The 25,498-nt window shown below is 39.7% G+C and overlaps 1 protein-coding gene across 1 annotated transcript in view; it reads right to left on the bottom strand.

Annotated features, from left to right (window-relative positions):
• Positions 1–23,163: 23,163 nt before the first annotated feature.
• LOC131690628 (beta-1,3-glucan-binding protein) overlaps positions 23,164–25,498 on the bottom strand; it is a 39,746-nt gene continuing 37,411 nt past the window's right edge. The window contains exons 5-6 of the mRNA XM_058976551.1: positions 23,453–23,841; positions 23,164–23,400 (exon numbers count right to left, since the gene is read on the bottom strand). Coding sequence (XP_058832534.1) covers positions 23,197–23,400; positions 23,453–23,841 — 593 coding nt within the window. The 3' untranslated portion in view covers positions 23,164–23,196. The remainder of the gene's footprint in view (positions 23,401–23,452; positions 23,842–25,498) is intronic.

Below are 25,498 nucleotides of genomic sequence, written 5' to 3'. Positions count from 1 at the left end.
ACGAATTAATATTATAACAAATATGACCTGAAAACGGTGAAACGCTCGCGTTTGAACTAAACGAAAACTTGAGTCGATTGCCCTAATTATTGCCCTACCATTTGAACCAATGCGTTGTACAAAGATGGCAGAGGCTGCTCTAACCAACGGCTTCAAATGGGTAGGGTAAAATAGAAACAGGTCTAAAACGGTCTCATTACCCTATTTTGGACTTTTTTGTTCCTTGTCAAATCAGGAAAGATTGATATAGGGCTAACGAATATTATTTTTAGCGAAGGTCATCCACACGCTATCACCATCAAGTTGAAACAATCCTCGATTGTATGATTGCGTGAGGGAATAATTGAATGAAATTGTGTTGCTTTATTGATCATCCAAAACTTTCTTTTTTTTTATTCCTTACATGCAACAACATCACCGAACGTAGATTTCTACTACAGTCGTGATTCGCTGGTTGGGCCACACCTCTGTCCAACTAACGAATTTGATTCGTTAGTTGGACCGACTGACAGATGTGAAAAACTCTCCAAAGGAGATGTTAGTAGTGTAATTGCATCTATTCACATCTTTAATAATTGTCAGATTGATTATCAAAGTAAATTTGACATAAGATTTTGACATTCAGATGCTTTTTAGTTGGACAATGGTCCAACTAGCGGAGGTCCAACTAAAAAGCGGTCCAGTTAAAAAATGTCCAACCAGCGAATCACGACTGTACAAGAGATGTAAACTGTTGGACACACGTGAGCATTTTTAATTCAATAATTTAATGCACGCGAATGGTACTTCTAAATGTAACGAGAACAATGCATGGCACAGATAAAGTCTTTGAAAGTTCTCATTATCGAGATATTAAAATTTGTTTGAAAAATACGAGTTAAAATTGTGTTAATCTCAAACTAGCCATGAAGAAAAAAGTAAGTGTGCATCTACACAAATTTTAATTAATCCTAGAAGCTTCTGAAGCAAAAGACGAAAGGCGTAAAGGTAATATATACTAGATCCAACAGTTTCTAGTCTTCTAAAAAACTGTCGGTGACACTTAAAACGCTGAATTCTCTGCTCTTTTCACCCAACCATAGAGGTATTGATAAATGTGCACGGTATGCTAATTCTGATACACCCAAGCGCCACTACATTGACTCAATGTAACTGCTTATTTCTTACAGTATTTATTTCCTTCACACTTAGAAAAAATGAAAATTACATTTGACGTAAACAACATTGCGACGTATTTTGTTGTCTAATAATGGACTTTTACATGTTTTGACATGTGAAATAAAATATTGTGTCTCTTTTGATGTATAACTCGGTTGAATGGAGATGGAGAATTGCGTACACAGCGCATTTTTACATGCTCTTGAATATAAATTCAAGTGAATTGTGAGGCTCCTTTTATGTGCATCGTGCGAGATGTAAATATTTTTAAGTGTGTTTATACTTAAAGTCTACTATTGTCACTGGTTATTCTTTAAGCGAAACTTACACCTGGAAATTGATAGTGCTAAGTTAAATGATGTATTGAGAAGAAATTTGAGTATACTTAATGTAGGAAATCGTCCAACATTTGCAAGATCTAGCAGAGAAGATGTGTTAGATGTAACTCTCTGCTCCAACGGTATTACGCATATGTCAGGAGACTGGCTCATACCCAACGAGCTCGAACCGTCGTTTTCTGATCATAAGTACACGGTCCATGATTACTTAAATGTCTCGTTAAATATTTTCACATATCGTAATCACAAATCTTCAAACAGGGGTCTATTCAAGTGAGCTTGGCGATCAGGTTTCAAGGGTATTTTCCAAAGATTGAATCTTCAAGTGGCTTGAATGAGGTCATGGATAAAACAAACTCACTCATGATAACAGCTTACCAAAAGGCTTGTCTGATTCGAGTTATGCATGCTTCTAGAGGAACCTCTTGGTGGTATACTGAGCTTCTTCGGTTCAAAAAGTCATGTAGAAGTAGGGTAAAGTGTCTATTTTCACCATACTAAGCAGGGTGCTTCGCTAATTTATTAATTTCTCGGCCTACAATCAATGGAATGCGTAAAAATTGACATCAACAGCTTTGCTTCGTGGTTAAGAACCAATATAATAACACAAAAGCGCTGAAAACAGAGAAATTTTCGTGTTTGAGTTCAACGAAAACTCGAATCGAAAGCCCCTATTGTTGCGCTACCATTTGACTCAATCCGTTGAACAAAGATGGCAGACACTGCTCTAACCAACAGCTTCAAATGGGTAGGGTGATAATAGAAACATGGCGAAAATGGACTCATCACCCTACTTGGAAGCACACACGTAGACACGGGCCGTGGACGTCTGACAGTTTTTGATTCTGTAGCGTGAGATTTTCGGATTGGGCGGTCTTGTCAGTATTTTTGTTCATCGCAGTCTTCCAAAATGAACATCGTACACAATGTTCGCTCTGGTTCTGCGCTCGTATTAAGCGCTCACTTTGTGTACGAACTTAATCACGCTATTTCGTACCAAAACCCATACACATGTTCGCCTGTACAACCGAATCATTGTACGTACGCGGTGTGCGTACACATAAGCTCGTGGCAACCGTTTTCTGTTTCTCACTCTCATCGTCACTAGCGTTGACTCTTTTTGCCTTGTGCGAATCGTTCTCGTGTATGTACCCGGTGTACGTACGCGGATGCTTTGACTAGAATTTGTAGGTGCATACATCGTTCGCTTGGGTTCGATGTTTGAGGCTAACCTGTACATCGAGACGAAGCATGTTTGAGGTTGAACGCGTGTACGAAATTTTGTACACAGGTACAAACTTGTCGATGCTCATGGGAAGTCTGGTTGATAGAATCATTCTCTATTGTAGTGTCCGCAAAAGGTTCTAGAACATCCTCAATTGATGTTAATATAATATATGCAGGATAAAGGCATGTTATTGAGTGAATGAGAACGTATTTTAGTATTGAACATGCTATTTAAGTTTTTGGGTATGTGCCTCGCGCGCACGTTTTGCAAAATATATGACTTTATCGTTTTATATACGCGTTATTCCCGCGGAAGAATAACTATAAAAATGCCTTATCGAACGTCCTTCATATTTCTGCTGGTGGTTACACACCTGAAGATTTTGATTTAAAATGAAATGACAAAACTCGCGAGTATCATAGAATTGGTTCAATATGCACGGGAAACTCACGGGCGGTCAACTAAACTAAGCAAAAGCTAATAATGAAGATACTTTTGACAATGTGTCTTTCGAAGCTGTTTCGGAAGCAGCATGAAGTTATGGAGTTCCTTCATATATCACGAACTGTATATACCCAATGCTTAGCAACCGACCTCTGTGCTCTTCGCTAAGACAAGTAGAGTTAAAAAAACTAAGAGTTTGCGGATGTCCTCAAGGGTGTGTTCTGTCACCACTTCTATGGAACCTTGTCGCCGATGGCTTGTTGAATTGGGTTTCCGACACATGTTTTTGCCGTTGATTACACTGGTCTACAAAATCAAAAAAAAATTGGTGCAGGGTTGTGATAGTAGTTTTTAGGGTAAATCAGGTGCGCTGAGTTCAAAAATGATCACAGTTTTTACCGCTGTGCTCCTTTTTTTGAGATTTCTCCATTAATTTGTTTTTTTTTACTAGTCAGTGTTAAATTTTTTCTAAATTTTTCGAATTCACAAACTGTATTGTATCTTTTATTAAAAGGTACTACAAACACCTGACAAATATTTGGAAATCTGGAAAGGCATATTGATTACTGTCAAATTCGAAAAAAAACCAGATGTAAACAAAAAATACTGCTTTTTACGAAAATTTTACATTTTGCCAAATTCAAAATGCTGCCATCTCAAAAGTTCTGGATGAATTTCGATCAACAATAGCTTCATTGGTAGCTGTAAGCGTCCTCTTTCAGACAAAAAAAGTTCAAGCTAAACAGACGGAAATTGTCAGAGTTCTGATCAATTAACCTAATTGAAGAAAATCTTCAAAATCAACTCTTTTTGGTATTACTACAGACACGACAAAAACTTCAGAAAATCTTTTAAAAATCCAAAAAAACATCGATGGTGCTTTTCGTGTAACGAAGGATTACAACTGGACTGGTTCATCGACTCTGAAATTACACGGTGCACGGAGGATCGACAGCCAGAAACTAGAGATGCTATGTGTTGACGCTGAAACACTTGAAACCAGTGGTGGATCCAAGAAGAGGGTCCCGGGGGTCCGGATCTCGCCAACCTTTAACTTGTTAAGAAATTTGGTCTAGCTTCAATTTTAAAGTAGTTCCAAACTCAAAATCATTTCAATTCAAATTTTTCACTGGGTTTTATTAAATGCTTTATAAATTATTTATTAATGTAATGTGTTCATTTCAAAATCAAAATTTCAGACCCACTAGCAAGTTTTACTCTGGATCTGCCCCAGCTTCAGACAAAGATATTGCGAAATGATGGCGCATTTTACACACAAACATCGTAGAATATGTAAAATCGGTCATATACCAGTGTATATGACCAGTTTTGACTCCAATGAACCTCAATATGCAGTTTTGAATCACTGTACAACGTTGCACAGTGATGCAAAGCTGGCAAGAATTAAAAATATGAAATTCAGTTTTTATAACTAGAAATATTTTTCTTATGGTCCAAAATAGTTGAATTAATAACCTGCGAAAAATTGTGGTATTTGAAGATTTCTAAGTATTTTTTGGATGTTGAGATTTGATAAGAAATGAGGTATTTTCAAGTTTCGAGCTCATTTAACACTTCTAACTCATAATTGAATTTAGAACATATTCATCGCAAATTAATTCCCAATATCTTTAAAATTCATGCATGCTACCTCAATATGCAACGAAAATGAACTTTGGATTAGGAAATACTTGAAAATAACGAGAACAATGCATGGCGAAGATAAGGTCTTTAAAAGTTCTCATTATCTGGATATTAAAATTTCTTTAAAAATCCGTTGCGGGGATTGCGCCCACAACAAAGCATATAAAATTCTCTGCTTTTTCACCCAACCATAGTGGCATTGATAAATGTGCACGGTATGCTAATTCTGGTACACCCAAGCGCCACCACACTGGCTCAGTGTAACTGCTCATTTCTTACAGTATTTATTTTCTTTATACTAATTTATACTATTGTCATTGGTTATTCGTTAAGCACTCTATGAAAGCGAAACTTACACCTGGAAATTGATAGTGCTAAGTTAAATGATGTATTGAGAAGAAATTTGCATATACTTAATGTAGGAAATCGTCTAACATTTGCACGATCTAGCAGAGAAGAGGTGTTAGATGTAACTCTCTGCTCCGACGATATTACACATATGTCAGCAAACTGGCTCATACCCAACCCGTCGTTTTCTGATCATAAGTACATAGTCTTTGATTATTTAAATGTCTCGTTAAATATCTTCACAAATCGTAATCCCAAATCATCAAACAGCGGTCTATACAAGGGAGCTTGGCGATCAGGTTTCAAGGCTATTTTCCAAGTTACTTGAATGAGGTCATGGATAAAACAATCAGGAATCAGTAGCGTCTGGCTCAAATGGCACGTTCCCCATGTTGATCGGAGATTTGTGCCTTGCCAAGAATCGTCTTTTCATCATATCCTGATGGGAAGGATCGGGTCAGTGGTAAGGTTAGGGGTAAGGAAATAACGACACAGAACAATTGATCGGTGTTAAGTCAGACCGGACTAAGTGACAAAATATTGATTTCGAGAAAAAAATGGGTTTAAAGTGTGAATCGCAGCATCCTTTACATTATAATTGGAAAATATTTTTTGCCATAATTCTTGTTTATGGTAACATACTTCAAATCTGGAAAAGTCGAATGTAGCTGAAGAAATTCTTTACCCAGTGTTATCATTATTTCATTTTTTATGTTTTGCGACTTAGTCCGGTCTGACTTAACACTGACCAATTAAAACAGAGCATTCTGCACCCCCGGATCCGACCAGAAGGAAATAACACAATTATAACTCATGCTGATATTTTGTTATGAAAAAATTCCTATCAAATTTTGTTATAAAGTAGAAACCGTTAGGTGTTAAAATAACAAAAATTCTAACAAAAAATTCTCTGCGAATTTCTCATTTATAACAAATGTTGATAGCAATATAACACGATCATAACAATTTGAGATAGCATAATTGACCCCAACATAGCTTGTATTACTTATTTTTTTTTTTTTTTTTTTATTTCAATTATAGAGGTTTTAACCTTAAGGTCATTCGCCTCTTCGGGTTAGAAAAATCTCTTAGGAAAAATTTCTAACCCTATGTGCGGGGTCGGGACCCGAACCCAGGTGCGCTGCGTACAAGGCAATCGATTTACCAATACGCTACGCCCACTCCCCTATTACTTATTGTATTATATCAATGATTTTAGCGTGCACGTCTAAAAATAGAATCCGAGAAAAATAAAGCATACATTAGGGCGCTTTTTGCTTTGGAGCAAAAAGCTTCATGCAGCAAAAGCTTTTATAGCATTGCCAAATGATTGCATACCTGCTGGCTGATTGTTATTGTGAGTATATGACACGCAGATTATTTATTTGTCGACATTGCCGCTTTGAACCTGGGTATTCTGAGTTTGATGGGGAAGTTTCCTGCATGAGCCAACGACGTTGTTTTCGACAGAGGTTTAATGTTAGCATAATATTCCACGCATCCGTCAAGAGCAAAACGATTATAGATGCAGAAGACGTTTCCAGAACGCACACACTGAACCTTGCCCCAGCCTAAGTGCTGTTTGTTTTCCTGGTGTCATACGCTTTGTTTTTATTCAGTTTCGCTCACTAATGCAGCTGCCTGTATGACGATAGACTGAATAGCTTTATAATATCTTTTCAGATTAGGAAAGAGGGACTATTTTTAGATTCTAAAAAGTGCGCTTTGGCGCTTCTCTTGTACGTTAACGTGTTTTACATGGTTTTTAGAAATAATATCGATGCGACATGGTAACATTGAGCGGATATTTTACGTAAATTATTTTACGAAGTCTACAACATATCTTATTTAGGATTCCGCATAGATTCAAAGCAATAAATGAGTTTTGAGGTTTCAAAATAAGTCTTTTGGGGATTTGTTATTGGCATTTTTGATATGGGGAAGACTAAACAAACCAGTACAATTTGATTACAATTCGCGTTTCTTTATTTCATTTGGACTACTTGATACTTCCTGCATATTCTTCGAAATAAGTTTTATAGGAAAATTATAATCTTTATAGTAAAGCTCTTTGATAACTTCACGATTTCAAAGCTTTTTACGATAATGGCTTTAACATTTAAATCATACGCCTTCTACTCGAAGTTATGTGTCAGAAGAGTGTCTCAGAAAATAGAAAATGTCATCTCTTAATCCAACTGCAACCAAGTAAGTCAATCAAATACCTCACTGACAAGTTCCCCTACCACTTGCATCTAAAACTTGTCTATACTCAAAATGCGGAATTTTGAAAATCCAAATAAAAAAATCGAAAGCTTCGAAAATTCGCTTTAAAAAGTTGAATTACGACGCATAAAAGGAGTGTATAAGCAAATAGACTGCCATTTGTGTAACCGTTAGCATTCAAAGACAATTGTGAAATAATATATAATATACTGTAACATCATCGTTGTATGCGTACATTAATATCATATTATTAATCCAATGATAGCAGCAGAAGATATGATCTTGATATCAGTTTTCTTGCATTCCTGATCGGTATATCATAAAGATAACACAGAGAGTAATAAATATCAACATGAGATATAAATTTGATAGTTTTCTGTTATCATGTTCTGATCGGGGAGAGATGCTGAACGATCTGCAGGTGCTATAATAGCAGGAATTGATTTTAGGGCTTTAGAATTTTGATTTAAGCAAAGAGCGGAAACATCAACACCCCCGAGCGGATATTGAGATAACAGAACAACAAGGAAGGTGAAGTATATTATTCAATATTAAGTGCCATAGTACTAGTTTGCTTACCACACTGGGTTAGTAACAATAGCGTATCCAATTTCAGCCTTTTGTACATACTGTCTTCTATGTATGGAGAACCAAAAATCCGGATACGTAATTGCATTACTACAGGGCAGTTGCATATCAAATTATATGATATTCCGGAATCCGATTTACAAAGATCACATGAATAATACTCAGCGCGCTGAATAGTAGCCATGTGATAATATAATTTTTCAATGTCCAGTCAGTGCCATGACTGACTGCTTGGAAAAATGCAACAAATTATTTGACATTTTCGGTTTAACATCCGGCAGAAAAGTCTTTGTTTAAACGTAAGTTTGCAAGCTACGCCAATGATTGGCACGTTCAGATGCAGCCCAAGAGCGAATCTTGTGCTTTATCCAACTTATCGACAGTGGTAGAACTGGTTCTGGACCAACGAAGTCCGTCGCAACGCCACAACCATTCCTCGCGAAGAGTAATTCTCACATTGAAAGTTCTAACAGGAAAATTACATGTGAGTATAAGGTCACTAGGAGCAAGTGTATACTCATTAGACCTCTCCACATTTTGAAAAAGTTTTGAAATATACATGGGTCAGTTGAAATTTTTGTTCTAGGTGTGAATTTAAGAACTTTTGCCAAAAATGGCTTAAAATAGGAAGATCACTTTTACTCTGATTTAATAGGACCTATATGCCCACATATCATCAAAGGTTGTTCCTTAGACATATCTTAACATGATTTAACAGGTGAACATAGCTCTAATCGCAATAGAAAAATTGTTAACTGGATTTTTATATAGAAAAGAGTACCAAAACCAAGAAAAAATACCACTAATTTTCCTTGGTTTTGATATACTATATGATCAAAGACGATGCACTTATGATCAGATAATGACGATTCTAGCTCGTTTGGTACAAGCCAGTTTGCCAACTCATGCGTAATACCGTCAGAGCAGAGAGTTACATCTAACACCTCTTCTATGCCGAACAAAAGACGTATTTCTTGTTTATGTTGTCAACAGTCATATTTACCGTGACAGCACAAATATCGCGAGTTGTGAGGTCGGATATAATACATGCGTCAATTGCACTATTCGCAAGTATACATGCACGAGGCATTTCACGTGGATTTGTCATGCCATTTTTGATGAAAGCTACGAAGACGGGGTTAACTAGCTTTCCAACATATAAGTTTCCTTAATGGAAATACGGTTCTTGAACCTACCATCGTTTTTCTGTTACGAGCGAGTATCCGATTGCTTGGTCTTGAGGTAATTCAAAAATAAGATAACATAATAACATTGGTAGAGTATTACTGATTCATTTTCATGAAGATTTTTCCAACGGCGTGAGAAAAAACTACTTTTTTCGTTTTCCAAGATGTCCAATTTTCTAAGATTTCTCAGTTGAACCTTAAGCATGATATCTTTACAACCTATTCCAATTTTTGAAACCAAAACTAATCGATTTTTTTTAAGAAATCAGCATAATTTACGTAACTCATCTCGCTTTACAAACACTTTAATTGAATTCATTGAAGATTTACTTATTCAAATAAGAAAGAACTGTTTAAAAATATCCAAGAATTGGTTCGTAGGTTGCGGAGTAGCATGCGCAACATTAACGCTACTGTAAAGAAATACTTCGCAGTAATAATCGGCGAATTTGTCGATTTTGGCATAAAAACATGAACATTCTTCAACAAAGACTTGCGTATAGTTTTCGCACTATACCTTAAAAACCTGTTTTCATCCACCTAGCGGTGCATTTGTACCTATCTCATTTCTCTAAACTATGGTTCGGAGGCTGTTTATGTTCAACATAATTATGGAAATGTCCATTACATTCTCAGTATCCTTTGCATTTATACACAATTACAAAAAAATATCATACTTCATTAGCCCAATTAGCATTAGATGAATGTTATCTGCTTGTTAACTCATTTTGTCAGGCGGGGGTGGATGTGTGAGGAGCGACTCCCCAGCTTAAATTGGTATGCTTTGTGATATAGTGGTGGTTTGAAGATGATGGGGTTGAGAGGGAGGGGTATGAGGGCTTGAGGGGAGATTTAAGGAAATTTTAAAGGGAGGGGAGTGAACAGTAGAGGGGGAGGGGGGTAACCCATCTCCGTAAACCATCAACTGCGCTCCTGTTAAAATCCAGAAACCTTATGCCAGTCAAAAAAGTTTAGGTTGACGGGATTTGGTTGACGTTTTTCAGAGTGATTGCATAACATTTCTATATGAGAAAGGCAAAAATGCGCCAAAAATTTGAATTTTCGTCAAATTTTTTTTCGAGTTTGCATAAAATCTGGACGTTTTATGCATCTTAAAAACATTTAGCATCAAAAATAAAAATTCTATTTTTAATTTTTCCCATAGTTTATTTGGGAAATTTCTGTGTGGTCGCTCTCTTAAACCCGTAATTCCGGAACCAGAATTCCGTTCGATCCAAAATTCAATAGCGATGGGAAGGTTGCACCTTTCATTTGAAACTAAATTTGAGCAAATCGGTCCAGCCATCTCTGAGAAAAATGAGTGACATACACACACAGTGGCAGTCTACGACAGAAACTATGTGCGATGTCGCTTTGATCGCAGAGCCTTATAATGTCCCCCCTAATAACGGTAACTGGGTGGCGGATAGATCAGGAACCGCTGTGATACACGTAATGGGTAGATTCCCCATCCAAGAAGTGGTAGAACGTTCATATGAGAGTCTCGTGATAGCCAAAATCAACGGCATCTTCGTATGTAGCTGCTACGCTTCTCCAAGGTGGACAGTAGAGCAGTTCAGCCTAATGCTGGAGCAGTTAACCGAGCAGTTGATCGATCGCAAGCCGGTAGTCATTGGTGGTGACTTCAACGTCTGGGCTGTGGAATGGGGCAGTAGAGTAACCAGCACAAGAGGGTGTATCCTGCAGGAAGCACTAGCGAAGTTAGACGTACGATTGTGCAATGAAGGTTCTGTTAGCACATTTCGGAGAGACGAGAGGGAGTCTATCATCGACGCCACATTCTATAGTCTCTCATTAACGGCGAACATAGATTGGAGAGTATGCGAAACGTATACGCATAGTGATCACCAGGCGATTCGCTACCATATCGGTCAACGGAACCCCGCGGCAGTACAGAGAAGGGTGACCGGTGAACGAAAGTGGAAGACGAAAGCCTTCAACAAAGACCTCTTTGTTGAGGCACTTCGGCCGAACGGCGGGACCGAGAACGTGGATGCTGACCTAACAAGAAGGATTGTGGTGGCTTGTGACGCCACAATGCCGCGAAAATTGGAACCACGCAACAAACGGCGTCCAGCTTACTGGTGGAACGAGACGCTTAGTACGTTACGCGCTGCTTGTCTCAGAGCCAGACGGCGGGCTCAAAGAGCAAGGTCGGAACCAGATAGAGAAGAGCGTAAGGCAGCGTTTCGGGAAGCTAGAGCCGCTTTAAAACGGGAGATCAGACTTAGCAAGTCAGGGTGCCACAAGGAGCTATGCCGAGAAGTAGACGCCAATCCCAGGGGTGACGCAAAAATGCTGGAAAGGATCATTCTTAACAGGTTGACGAAATTCACGGAAGGTGAGCACGGACTGTCCAAGTTGCAGTTCGGTTTCCGCAAAGGAGCATCGACAGTGGATGCAATTCGGATAGTGCTCGAGAGTGCTGAGAAGTCATCTAAACAGAGGCGAAGAGGAGATCAATACTGCGCTGTGGTCACGATAGATGTGAAGAACGCGTTCAACAGTGCCAACTGGGAAGCCATCGCTGCAGTGCTGCATAGAATGAGGGTTCCCGACTATCTATGCCAGATCCTGAAGAGCTACTTTCAGAGCAGAGTGCTGCTGCACGAGACGAGTGAAGGGCAGAAGTCATTGCGTGTCACAGCGGCCCAAGTAGCACACTTTGTTGGTATGAAGTATTCTTATCTGGGTGTGGAACAAAAAATTTTATTTTGAATACCTAAATCACTACCTACTGTACGACCCAAAAAGCGCACGTTGAGGTGCGATATATAACAAGTTTTGTTTTCAATATATTCTGATGCAGTAACAAAATACTCGATTAAGCACTTGCCCAGGATGTTTGACAAGCAGTATTATTTACAATCCAAAAGTTACGGAATAGAACATGTTAACATGGCAATGGCAGAAAGTTTACTACAAAAACAAATTGAACACGATTTCATAGAAACATGCTCAAGCTAAGTTTATTTTCAAATGATAGTCGAATTAAAAAAGATGGGTGGGTAATGTCTGCGACATAACCGGAGAGATGTAGAATACATAAGGAACACGTTCTTCAAATATGTTGATACTCATTGGAATTTTCGGACAAAAGGTGATTTGGGCGAGGAATATTTCAAATTATTCTTTACAAAAATGATGGTGGTCCTGAAAAGGACCGGTTTTGTTGGCGTTGTTGGCCTTGGTGAGGGAGATGGCTAACGATGAAATTAATTGTTAGCATGAGGAAGTCGCGTAGTACTGGCCAATGGAAGAACAGATAATAATTGATTCCTGAAAATCAATTTTTCTTTATTCATGTAAATTATACATACTTACAAATCTAACAGAAGATTCCTGATCATATTTCTGAATCATTAGTGCGAACATTGTGTAATTTGGTTAAGTACAATGAAAGTTACAAACTTTCCAAACTCGACCTTCTGTTCATTCAGAAATATTGAAATGGGGTGTCGTGGTCACAATAAAAAAAGATGGGTGGGTAATGTCTGTCACATAACCGGAGCGTCGTGATTTCAATTCGAGACGTTAATTTAAATCTAATAATATTCAACAGAATCACGTTTGAATGGGAAATTTTCAAATAATTCTCTATGGTAATAATGGTGGTTCTGAAAAGAACCTTTGGTATCGGCGTTGGTGTTGATGGTGATGCGCTGGATCGTTGGATATTTTTGGCATGATAGTTACGTGCCTGGCGAACTGTTTTGTAGCCTCGAACAAAACGACAAGACTGGCTTCTTCGGGTACCATTACGGCTGAACTTTATAAGCTTAGCTCGACTTTGAAATCCTGCACAATCTCACGAATCAGACACTGGTAGGGCCATTTTGTTTGCTACTAGCACGGAGCTGCACAAAAAATCATTTAATGCAGTTAGTTCACGGGGGCTGCCAAAAAGCTTGAATAGAAGCATGCGACTTCAACGTTTCTCTTAAACACATGCAACAACACATTCGTTTTGGTAATACTGATAATAACAGTAGAAAGGAATGGAAAAGCAGTGCACGAAACGAGCGAGAGGATAATTTAAATTTTTGTTCCGTGTGCAAGCTACTTCTTTCCACCCAACGTATTATGTTGCTTGTTGAAAATTTGCTACACACCTTAAAATAAAAGTTTCAGTTTAACTCTCACTAGAACACAATTGATTGGTCCTGAAAAGAACCGTTGCTTTTATTGTAATTTACGCCCACTCCCACAAACCGACCAAGTAGGCATCAGTGGCTTCATTACGGCTGAGTTTTGTAAGCGTAGCTCGACTTTGAAGTAATACACAACCTTACGAACCAGACGCTGGAATGTTAGCCAGCGGATTAGTTGCTCCGTTGCCCTTTAGTTGGGGCGAAATACTAGCATGGCGACAGTTCCTGATCGGTAGTTGGTTGCGATGGGCCACCAGTAGCTGGGGCACTTTTGCGGACCGTCATCATCGCCAACTGCTTTCCTCCGGTGGACTGGCTGCTTGCTAGTGCTTGAACGAATACGAATGATGAGAAAAACCGACCGACCAATATTCATATATGAAAACACAATCTACTATCGCTCTCCCGCTCGTTTTCGTGCCATTCCTGTGCCTTTCCTTTCCGTTCGGCTACCAATACTAGCATAACCAAAACGAATATTCTGTCTTTCCATCGCCTTCAATCTAGTGGCCAGTGCTAGCAAACTTGCATGTTCAGTTTTTCAATAACAACATTCCAACAATATTTTCAAAGAATGTTGCAGATTTGAAAAGAAGGAAGGAGAAGATTTTCACAAATTTAAATTCTTTTGTTTTATTTGTTAGCGCTGATAAAGGCTATTTAGTTTGCTACTAGCAAGGAGCTGCACAAACAAATCGATTTATGCAGTTAATCAACGGAGGCTGCCAAAAAGTTCGAATAAAAGCATGCGACTAGTGTACTTTGCATGTTCTATATTTTATCAATACTAGAGAGGATCAATAAAATAATTCAAATTGTTATAGCGACATGCAATTGTGGCAACACTGGCCATGAGATGGTGGGGGAACACGCACATTCGTTTTAGTTATGATGGTAGTAGCAGCAGAAAGGAATGGAAAAGCAGTGCACGAAAACGAGCGAGAGGATAATTTAAATTCTCTTTCTTTCTTTCCACACATCGTATTTCTTATATTGCTTTCTGAAAATTATTTGTTATACACCATAAAATGTAAATTTCAGTTTAACTCTTATTAGAACACAATTAATTGGTCCTGTAAAGAACCGTTTATTGTTTTATTGCGGGAGCATAATTCAGACGCACTCCCCGCGGACACGGTGAGCTAGAAAGCACTATTTTGCATTCTGGAACAAACCGACCAAGTAGGCATCGTTGGCTTCTCGGGGCATCATTACGACTGAGCTTTGTAAGCGTAGCTCGACTTTGCAGTCCTGCACAATCTCACGACCCAGACGCTGGAACGATAGCCTACTCTGTTGCCCTTTAGTTGGGGCGAAATTCTTGCAGGGCGACAGTTCCTGATCGGGTTGCGATGAGTCACCAGTAGCTGGGGCACTTTTTCCGCCGGCGTCATCGCCGACTGCTTTTCTTCGGTGGACTGGCTGCTTGCTAGTGCTTGAACGAATACGAATGATGAGAAAAAGATATTTATATAATCGCGCTAATATGCACTACTATCGCTTTCTCGCTCGTTCTCGTGCCGTGCATGAGCCTTTCCTTTCCGTCCGGCTTCTAATGGCCTAACCAAAGGAATATGCCGTCTTTCCCCCACCAAGTGCTCTCGTCAAGCAACCCAATGCGAATAACCATACGAACAAACATGTAATGGACCTATATATAAACTTTTCATTATTTTATTGTTCGGTTGGTCTACCATAACGACGGCTCTGTGCGGGATGGGCTGAAAATTTTCACTTTTCCGAGTCGTTTTCGAAAGATTTTTCAAAACACATTTTTTTGTTATTAGTACATGTTATACATACTTCAAATTTTAATACAGCATAGAGGAACATATTTGCAACAAATTGGTCTAAAAATCAAATCATTCTGTTAAGTATGATAAAAGTTATTAACGTTCAAAATCTGACGCGGCGCAGCAGCCGATATTTTGAAACGGGACCCCTATATTGAAACCTTAAATGTATTCTACATTAAAAAGATTCATTCCGCCATCGAATCCATATTGAATATGTAAACTCAAGAAAATATCTATATATATAAAAGTCAATGTTTGTATGTATATGATTTATAGACTCCCAAACGGCTTAACCGATTGCCGTAAAAATTTGTACATTGTAGGCGTTTGTTATGGAGCGTGTTTATGTGCTATTGGTTGGGGATTATCTGCCCGACAGATGGCGCTTCTGGAGAAAATGTGTTTTTCTCATATTTCGACGAAAGTCGCAGCATCGCGCGATGGGTATTAGCTAGTATTTCATATTATGCAATCAACATGGTTTCAGTAGAGGGAAAATACTAAACGAAATGTATATTTACTGTGAAACATGGAAATTTACTTCCAATATTTAAACGCGCCTCTGAAAATAGCAGTTTTTGTAGAATAATAAAATTTATTCCAATAATTCTATTTTAACTACGCACCCGTGAATGCACCAAAATGTAAAAAACGCAATTAAATTTCTATTCCTAAAACACATAGCAGAAATTCATGCTGAAAATTCAATGTAATGAATTGAAAACAATTATAAATGTTTTGATAGCTTTTTTCCTATATTTTTAACATAGTCGGGGAGGCATCGGTACAAATGGCACTTGTTGTGTATGTATCACTGTAGAACATCGTAGGGACTTGACGCACTATTTTGTTTATTACTCAATATACATATAATTATCACTGCATCAATTGATTTCAATAGTTTTGCTAAGTCCTCGTGATAAAATTTCATAATAAAAATCGGCTGAAAACGAACAAATATGCGCGGTTGAGCGAAACGAAATATCGAATCGAGCGATATGGTTTTCATACACAAGTTTTAGATTACTTATGTGGAACATGAGTAGTTCTTATGTTGATCATTATGTTCTTATTAGGCATTTCTGATTAGCTGATATTTTTGTTTATCTCTTCTGACGTTTATCAGTGGGACTTGTTCAGGTCGGCGTCCGATTCAATTGACGTTTCGAGCTAACATCAAATGAATAGGATCCACGACATTCGGTGGATATATTTTTCTGTTTGCGTAATCTTGCAAAACACGGGAAAACCAGTAGAGTGAAACAAATAGGTTGTCAAACCCCTCTGTGAAATGTCAAACACCCGGCTCGTGAAATGCCTGATTGTGATATCACTTTAGACCGTCGTAGAGACTTGCAAGAGCGTTATTTTGTTTATTACTTACCATACAATTGGTTATCAGCGCGGCAAATGGTATTAAAAGCTTTGCTCTATCCTTGTGAGCAATGCAATGAAAAAACTAGGGTGAAAAACGAAAAATACTCGCATTTAAGCGAAGCAAAGTTTCGAATCGAGTGCTACAGTTTTTATAACAAGTTTTTGATTTCTTATGTAGAACATGTGGTTGTTCTTATGATGTTCAATATGTTCCTAGGAAGAAGTAAAATTTTTCTGAGATCGTAGTAAAACATCGTTGGAACCTGAAAGAACGACGCACTATTTTGTTTATTACTCGGCCTTCAGCAGGAATGCCAGTTAATATTTTGTGAAATCTGGCACCGCCTATGTAAAATTATGTGCAAATCTGAATTAAGAAAAGCATACAAGCTAGTTTTAAAACAAGAACTAGCGATTTGTTGTAGTTTTTGCGAGAGATAAAAGTTGAGAAATGCCTATGCATTATAACAGAAAACTGGAAATTTGTGCATTAAACTGAAAACTGTGGAAGTCTCTGCAGTTTCAGAAATCTGTGCAGCATATTGAAAATCTGTACACCTGGCATCCAGTGAATTACCAGCGGAAGAAATGGCAAATATAATAAATAAAATTGAACTGAGAAATGTTAAATATTCGCATATGAAACGAAATCTCGCATAAAGCGCAACAGTTTTCAATCACAAGTTACAGATTACTTGGTTGTAATATGTGTTCAATATGTTCTTATGTAGTATCGTTGAACAAAATCACTTGATCCGTACGTTCTACAAGCAATAAAATAAACTTATAAAAAATGTATGAATCAAATGAAAAAAATGGTACCAGCGTAACTTGTTTTTTGAAGATTATTGTGGTATCTCTGTGGAACATAACATTGATTTGTATCAGATTCCTTGACAAATACCGCAGTAGGACAAATACATGTTGTATCTTATTTGTCTGAAACAATTCGAACTTGTTAAACATAAAAAAACGTATATAAGCCTTTAACAAAACATCTTTCGCTAATTTTAATTTCTACACATGTTTTAATTGCTACTTGGGGGGGCGTTCCTCAGGGCTCCATTCACGGTCCAACCCTTTGGAACGGGATGTACGATGGGGTCTTAACGCTGCAGCTGCCTAGGAAAGTGAAAATCGTGGGTTTCGCGGACGACGTGTCACTAACGGTGATGGGTGAGACTCTTGAAGAAGTGGAGGTGTCGGTGACGGAGACAATAGACGCGATCGAGAGCTGGATGAACGGGGTCAAACTGCAAATAGCTCACCACAAGACGGAGGTGTTGTTGGTCAGTAACTGCAAAATGGTTCAACGGATTCAGATCGACGTCGGAGGGGACGTGATTGCATCGAAGCGTGCATTGAAGCAATTGGGAGTTATAATCGACGACCGGTTGAGCTTCAACAACCACGTTGATTACGCCTGTGAAAAGTCGGCGAAGGCAACGAACGCAATAGCGAGAATCATGCCAAACGTCGGCGGCCCGAGAAGCAGCACGAGACGTCTGCTATCTACTGTTTCGACATCGATACTCCGATATGGGGTTCCTGCCTGGAGTGCTGCGTTGAAAACCAAGCGGAACTGTGAAAAGCTAAACAGGACATTCCGGCTGATGGCCGTACGAGTCGCGAGAGCCTACATGACAATATCGTCGGAGACAGTATGCGTTATCGCCGGAATGATTCCCATCTGCATTACCCTGGCGGAGGACGTGAAATGCAATCAGGGGAGAAATGCACGTAACGCTAGGAGTCTGGTCTGAGCGGACTCGTTGGCTAAATGGCAACAGGAGTGGGACAACGCGGAGAAAGGAAGGTGGACCCACCGACTCATCCCAAATGTGTCGGCCTGGGTACATAGGAAGCATGGAGAGGTGAACTTCCATTTGACGCAGTTTTTGTCCGGGCACGGATGCTTCCGGAAGTACTTGCATCGGTTTGGATATGCCTCGTCACCCCTTTGCCCGGAGTGTGCGACTGTGCAGGAGACACCGGAACACGTGGTCTTCGAATGCCCTAGGTTCGAAGGAGTTCGTAGGGGTATACCTGGTATGACAGTGGACAATATCGTCGAATAGATGTGCCGTGACGAACATACCTGGGACGCTGTCAACAGAGTGGTCTCGAGCATACTCTGCGAGCTGCAGAGGAAGTGGCGAAGAGACCAACAAGAAGCCACAAATCGGGTTTCGAGAGAAATTCCGCCGCCGGGGAACTCTCCGACTGTGTAGACTAGGTCCGCCGCCGGGGACCAGTTGAGTAGTACATGACGTAGCACCGAGTTGGGTTGTCGGGGCACCTGTGAACCGGACGTCAAGCTTCACCGGAATTGCTGAACCGATCTCGACACCCTACCGGGTAGCTCATGAGTAGACTAGATCCACCGCCGGGGATTAGACCGAGTAGACCGCGTCGCAGAGCTAGCAGTGGGTCGTTGGGGCGCTGGTGAACCGGAAGTTACGCTCCACCCGGAATCGCCGGATAGACCTCAGCACCTACTGTATGGCCCGTTGAGTAGGCTAGATCCACCGCCGGGGACTAGATCGAGTAGCTCGGGACGACGCGGAGAGCTAATGACTCACAAAAACGAACATCGGTATCAGGAGAAATCTACCGCTCGGTTGCAGGAGAACAGGCTAGATCCATTGTTGGGGACTAGACCGAGTAGTTCGCGAACAAGTGAGGGCGGGAACTGAATGGCTCATCGGGAAAGTAGAGCGAAACGGAACGAGAGGAAGCCAAAGAGCTCAGGAAATTGTGGTGCTAAAACAAAAGAAGAATCGCTATCGGGAGAGCTTCCTTCGCCAGGGAACTCTCCGTCGGCGTAAGCTAGATTCACCGCCGGGGACTAGACTGAGTAGACCGCGACAAGATACCACTAGTCGCAGGCCGTCGGGGCATCAGCGAACGGGACGACCTGCTCCGCCGGGATCGCCGAACTGACCTCGACACCTGGTTGGTTGGCTCGGTTTCGGGAGAACTTCTCTCTCCGGGGAATTCTCCGTCGGAGTAGGCTAGGTCCATCGTCGGGGACTAGATCGAGTAGTTCGCGAACAAGTCTGGTGCTCAACGAGTAAACGGCGCTGAATTGTGCGAGAAGGGAGTTGCGGTGCTAACTGGCACAATGGAGCCGAAGGGCTCGGTGAATTAGACAGTCTGAAGTCTGCCGCCCAGATTGTCTTCGTAGGGGAGGAGCACTAAGTCTCGACTCACAGCCAGCTGTCCGACTGCCATGCAGAAATTGCCAGTCTGTGTGGATGGTGGAGAATTGGTGGTGGTTTTTAGCGGGTCGGGTGATGGCAGGCCAGAGCCGTTCCCTGAGACATTGGGGTTTTTGTACATTTTCCCTCAGGTCTCAGGGTTTTCCTGATTTTTTTTACTGCTCTCTAAAAAAAACACATACACATGCCATACAGACTTTTTCCGATCTCGACGAACTGAGTCGAATGGGATTTGACACTCGGCCCTTCGGGCCGGGATTACGTTGACGTTTTTCAGAGTGATTGCATAATCTTTCTATACGAGAAAGGCAAAAAATCACAAAAACTGTCTTCATTTCAAAGATTTATCACCTGCAAACCAGTTGAAAAAGTATAATTTATAATTTAAGATTTATCACCTGCAAACCAGTTGAAAAAGTATAATTTATAATTTCAACCCACTCCAAGTAACATAGGGTTTAGTTAGGCCAACGCTCTCCTCTTGCTGAAATAAGTGTGCCAGTTATGCTACATATAGCGATGACAGCTATGCTATCTTCAAGGAGAGCGAAGCAGGCTGAACAGCGGATCCACCTGAGGTAGGTCACTGCGGTGTCTACCTGGGCCATTCACGGGGAGCGAGTGGATCCCTCGACTATTAGCCCCGTCGCTAGGGAGGTTCCAACAAAAGAGCAAAGCTGACCTCTCTAGCTAATTGCCAAGGACCGCTGCCGGAACAACCAACGAAGATACGACCGGAGGAGAACGCGGCCGTTGTTAACCCGGCCAGTCGGAAGATACCGCACGTCGCCAGCAGCATCCGATTAATTATCAGCAGTAAAGGGAGAGTGGAAGCAGCAAATAAAAGTCGGTAGATTTAGTAATTTATTTGTTTGTTTACTTTTTTTGTTGTGTTACGAAAATCCTAAATTCCGGTAGGGGCACCTAGGCCGCCCTGAAAAGAAGGGTCCGCCGGGCAAACAAGTACCCGAGTAGTGGACTTACCGCTATTTACAAGATATTGCCTGCAGATTTTTTTCGCAGAAGATAAGTTTTTTGGAATAAATTAAAAAATCCTTTTCCCGGGATTCCCGAATGCCGGGAATGAGGAAATAGAATTTCGCGGGATTCGGGAAACCCGGGAAAGCCAAAAATCTCGGGATGACACCCCTTTGATTAGGTATGATTGACTCTGCGCGAAATTTAAGTTTTATGATTTGTTTCTCGCATCAATAAAAACATTTTAAATAAGCAATTTCAATTCAATTTTAATGATTTTAAAATAATTTATTTGAGTTTTTACGAAAAATTGTAAAATTTCAATAAAATTTCCTTTGGTTCCCTTCAATTCATTTTCGGGTCCATTAATTTTTCTTGGATGGGTTTCAAATTTAACAAGTGTTTTTTAGGTTAAAAGGAAACTTTTTCAGCCCGGCGCTCGTTGATATGGCTATCTTGATATGTTTTCTAACAAATCGCGACCAGGCTATGCACTATGGTATATTTCTCCTTAGTGGCAAACAATTTAGATAAAAACAATTTTTCTCCATTAAGGAGATAGCTGTTCAAAACCATCTTTGCGCGTGAAGAGCACAACACCTATAACTACATTAGTTATAAAATTTGCGTTTCGGCTAAGCCTAAAATGAGCTCCTTTTCTTGTGGGATATCACGCTTGACTAGGGGTTTACGCAAGAACACAAATTGTGTCTCCGTTTCTTGGGGCTAGCGTCAATCTGGCGCTAGCTTTGTTCTGTCACTAAGTTAGTGTCGGATTCTGATGAGACGAAGTTGAAACGCAAATTCCATAACTAATTTAAAGTAAGTAGTCCATAACCGGTTAGTTTTGGGTGTATAAATAGCTTCTTTGAGACTTTAGTGGAATGCCTGGTAAACAGTTAATCGGAAGTAATATAAAATAGACACTACTTTGTGTCCTACTTTTCATACTGGCTCCAAATGTGTAATAGTACGTGATGGAACGATAGTTGCCCAAACAACACACAGTGCATCGGACAACGCAAAGCTTCTGGGCTAGTTTTGTTTGGTAGGATATAATGTTATATCATGAACCTCCTGGTTGGTTCAAGACAGTATTTCAAAGCTCAGAATTTTCATCCCTTAACCCGAGAAGGAAAAGTTATATAGGTACCGCACACCTACTGATATTAATTATTTTCCAATGAAACTTTATTGACCACAATATCAATTTTATCAGGCACTTTACACCTATTACTTACTATCAACTGCTTGCGATGCAATCGGTATCGTAGGAAAGTAAATGTTTCTCCATAACATCCACCTAAGAGTTACGCATATACTGGTTGGCAAGCTTGTGGTGTGAGAACAGAATTCTCAGTCTATGGTTAACACAAGTTGAAAAGTTACCAAGCACTTTCTGACTTACAGTATGCCTAAGTCTTTATCTCTCCAGGGGACAAGCAGAGCAACTAAAGGCAAAACTTTCGGTTCACAGCAGCAACCGGATGGGGTGAGTAATGTAAAGTATTTTGCCATGGGAATTTAGCAGCCGGAATGTGGTTCTCGTACATATACATAACAGTACAGTTCATCTGAAAATCAGCTTTGTGCTGAAGGGTTCCTTTTGAATAACTTGTCTAAATTTTGGAGAAATGGTTGTCATTATTCCGTTGCTTCCAGTGGTCTAGATCTTCATGCTTACACTTAACGGGACTCACATGATTCTATTGAACAAAATTCATTCGTTTTAATTTCTACGAAATAACCAATTATCGTTAATATGATAACAGTTTGGAAATTCGTATATACTCACTTCATAAACCGTTTCGATGAAACCCACACACACACCTTACGTAAACGAATTACGTCATTTGTTCAGAGATCAAATCAATGACGCGCATTAGGCCACGTGATTTTCCCTTCGTCTAGGCCATCACGTTACAATCCAATTATTTTATCAAACAAACAAGTTAATTAGCTTTGCCAAAAAAGAAAACAGCATGCAAACAACGCTTTTCGGATACCTTCCTGTCGGTGGAAAACTTTTTCACAAACGAGTTTCATGCCAAGCAGCCTTTCAACTGCTAAAATCACCATGGCTTGCGATTCAAAACTTTTGCGTCTAATTACTAAAGCTAATGGTAAATTGTAACAAACACCAGCAGCTTTACGTACACTTGGTGGCGCTTCTGCGGGAAACCCCCCATTCAGCGGATATGTGGTGGGCAGACGTGGTATAAAAATGTTTCTGCAATTTGACTTTGGCAGCGTTGGCATTAGCGATAACATCAAAGTAACAAAAGAAAGCAGACTGTACACGAACTTGCCAACAACTTGAGTTTGATACACGTTTGACTTTTATATCTACTAAACAATCGCTAACGGCTCAAAAGGTTGAAAAATATTCGGTTCAGCTCACAAAAAATGTATTAAAATATTCATAATTGTGATTTATTAATTATAGAAACACGTTAATTTCAATATTCTAAATCAAGTTACTTCCAACATATCATAACGCATACACTCGTACGTAGTCAACCTTAAGCTCGGGATCGGTCCAAGTTCTGTACCAAACATTTCGGTTCTGATAGAAAAAGTACTCCGCTTTAGGGCTGGTATTGTTCCAAGGCTTAGCAGATCCCTGTGGTCCAGTTTTACTAAAATCGGGGAAATCTCTGACTCCACCAACTCCCACACCAAGCGAGATGTAAAACTGAAAGTAAAACAGTACAGGTGACAACGCTTACCGGAAGATGAAAAATTACCTCTCGATCGAAAGGTGACATCGTATTTTCCGGGTTCCACAGCTTAGCCTGCGTTAGATTGTTGCTAGTTCCATAATCCTTAAACCTACTCCTTAGACTTGCATACTGGAATCCGTCGACTGTTAACACAATACTATCCGGTCTCCAGGTCAATCCATAGGTGTGAAAATTGTCCCCAAAATGCTCGTCCAGCACGTTGGCCTTCAGGAAGGCATCACGTAACCTCGGTTGATTGGTGATTATGACACCACCCCGCAATCGGCGTCCGTCAATTTGAATACCTTCGCGTGTGATCAGCTCTTCGTTAGATAAGGCGCTTGCTACCGAAAACATTCCCGAGGCCAGATCTGCATAGCCGTAGTAATTTTCCGCTGGCTGAAGAAGTAGTTCTATATGATAATGTTAAGATAGATGTGTTTTAGTGTGAAAAAATTGACAGATGATGGGAATATTGAAACACCATAATACACAGATGGTATTACTATACGATGGTATTGGATGGATTTTCAACGAGAATCTGACACGCCTATCTTGAAACTTTCAAGTCAGTGGCTTCCGCAATAATTTTCCCAAAACGAACAAAATGCTGTCTCACATTACGAAACATCGATGTCTTTGAATGGTCTGGAATGATCTAAACCCAATAGGGAACATTATGGGTAATTTGTCTCAGCGTGTATTTGCAAATGAATGTCAATTCAATGTACCATTTCAGCTGAATATAGCATAGAAGCAAGGGATTTAATCGACATTTCGGTCCTGGAACATTGGTTGATCCGTTGCCATCAAGCAATTGTTTTTAGAGTTCGAGAAGGACGAACAAATCGTTAAGTCCTCAATCAAAAATCGAAAAAATTAAAACGTTGTGTACTCGATCACGGTGACATAGATAATGTAGCTTTTTTCTAAGGAATGCATTATAATTCACGAATGAATTTTTTTTCTATCAAAACTATCGACTCATCTCAGAGTTGGAAACTATAGAGTTTTCAGTAAAAAGTTGCTTCGTCACGTTCTAGCTTACTCTCCTGCTCCCACATGGACCATGGTACAATTTGCTATAAACTATAGCTATACAATCAGTTCTGGCATTACTTTTAAGTTGACTACCAAGAATCGCTGTAGATTACCTTTGCAACTTTTTGAAAACAAATCAAAACTGAAACTGTTCGAACATAACTTAGTCTTCTCGCCCATCACAAGCTTCAGCTATCACCCACCTTTAAGTAGGCGCAAATCCAATTAAGTCCGCCCGCACTTTACAAACACCTAGAAAACCATATTGTCAGATGCCTTAGTGATAAAAAACGCATCACGTATATCCGACGTACCTACAAATTGAACCTTTTGTCACAAGAATTACACCCGTAACAACCCAACGCACACAAGCTTAAGAATAAATATGAATTAATTTACCTCAACACAAACTCACAATCAGCACATATGTCGCATCCTGTAACAGCCGTTTGAAAAAAAAATTCAGTGTAAAACCCGGAAAAAAATATATCCGGTTCATACATACAGTTTTCTTTAACCGGCTTTTTATCTTGAATGTAACGATACGGATTGTTCTTAGAGTAAAGGATCTCGACCCGATTTTTACGCTTGAAACTTAAATCCGATTTCTACATCCTAACATATATGGATTTTCCATTTAAATCGTTTGTTTTCCAGGTTTCACTTCAGGTGGATGTGCATCGATAAACCTTTCTATATGAGAAAAGCAAAAAAAACATCAAGTTGGTACCCTGGGACAGATTTATAATTTCAAGTGGAAAACGAATCGACAAAAGATAAATATGAAATCAAATAAACAAAACGAAAAACTTGTTACAATTATAATATTGCACTTATTTCCACTGTTGGTTGGCTTCATTTGATGTTCAGAAAAACACATCCCAGTAAGCCAAACATGACTTCTACTTTCTACCTTCGTGATTTGAACGGAAAAAACAGCGAAAGATTCATTTACATCGACATTGTTGAAGAAATCTGAATTTTGATTTTAAAATGAACTATTCTTTACTTCTTTCCTTGAAACTAATT

Source organism: Topomyia yanbarensis, chromosome 3 (assembly GCF_030247195.1).
Source record: "Topomyia yanbarensis strain Yona2022 chromosome 3, ASM3024719v1, whole genome shotgun sequence".
NCBI lineage: Eukaryota > Metazoa > Arthropoda > Insecta > Diptera > Culicidae > Topomyia > Topomyia yanbarensis.
The sequence above is the reverse complement of the archived record's forward strand: the minus strand, read 5'-3'. Positions and strand labels throughout refer to the sequence as shown.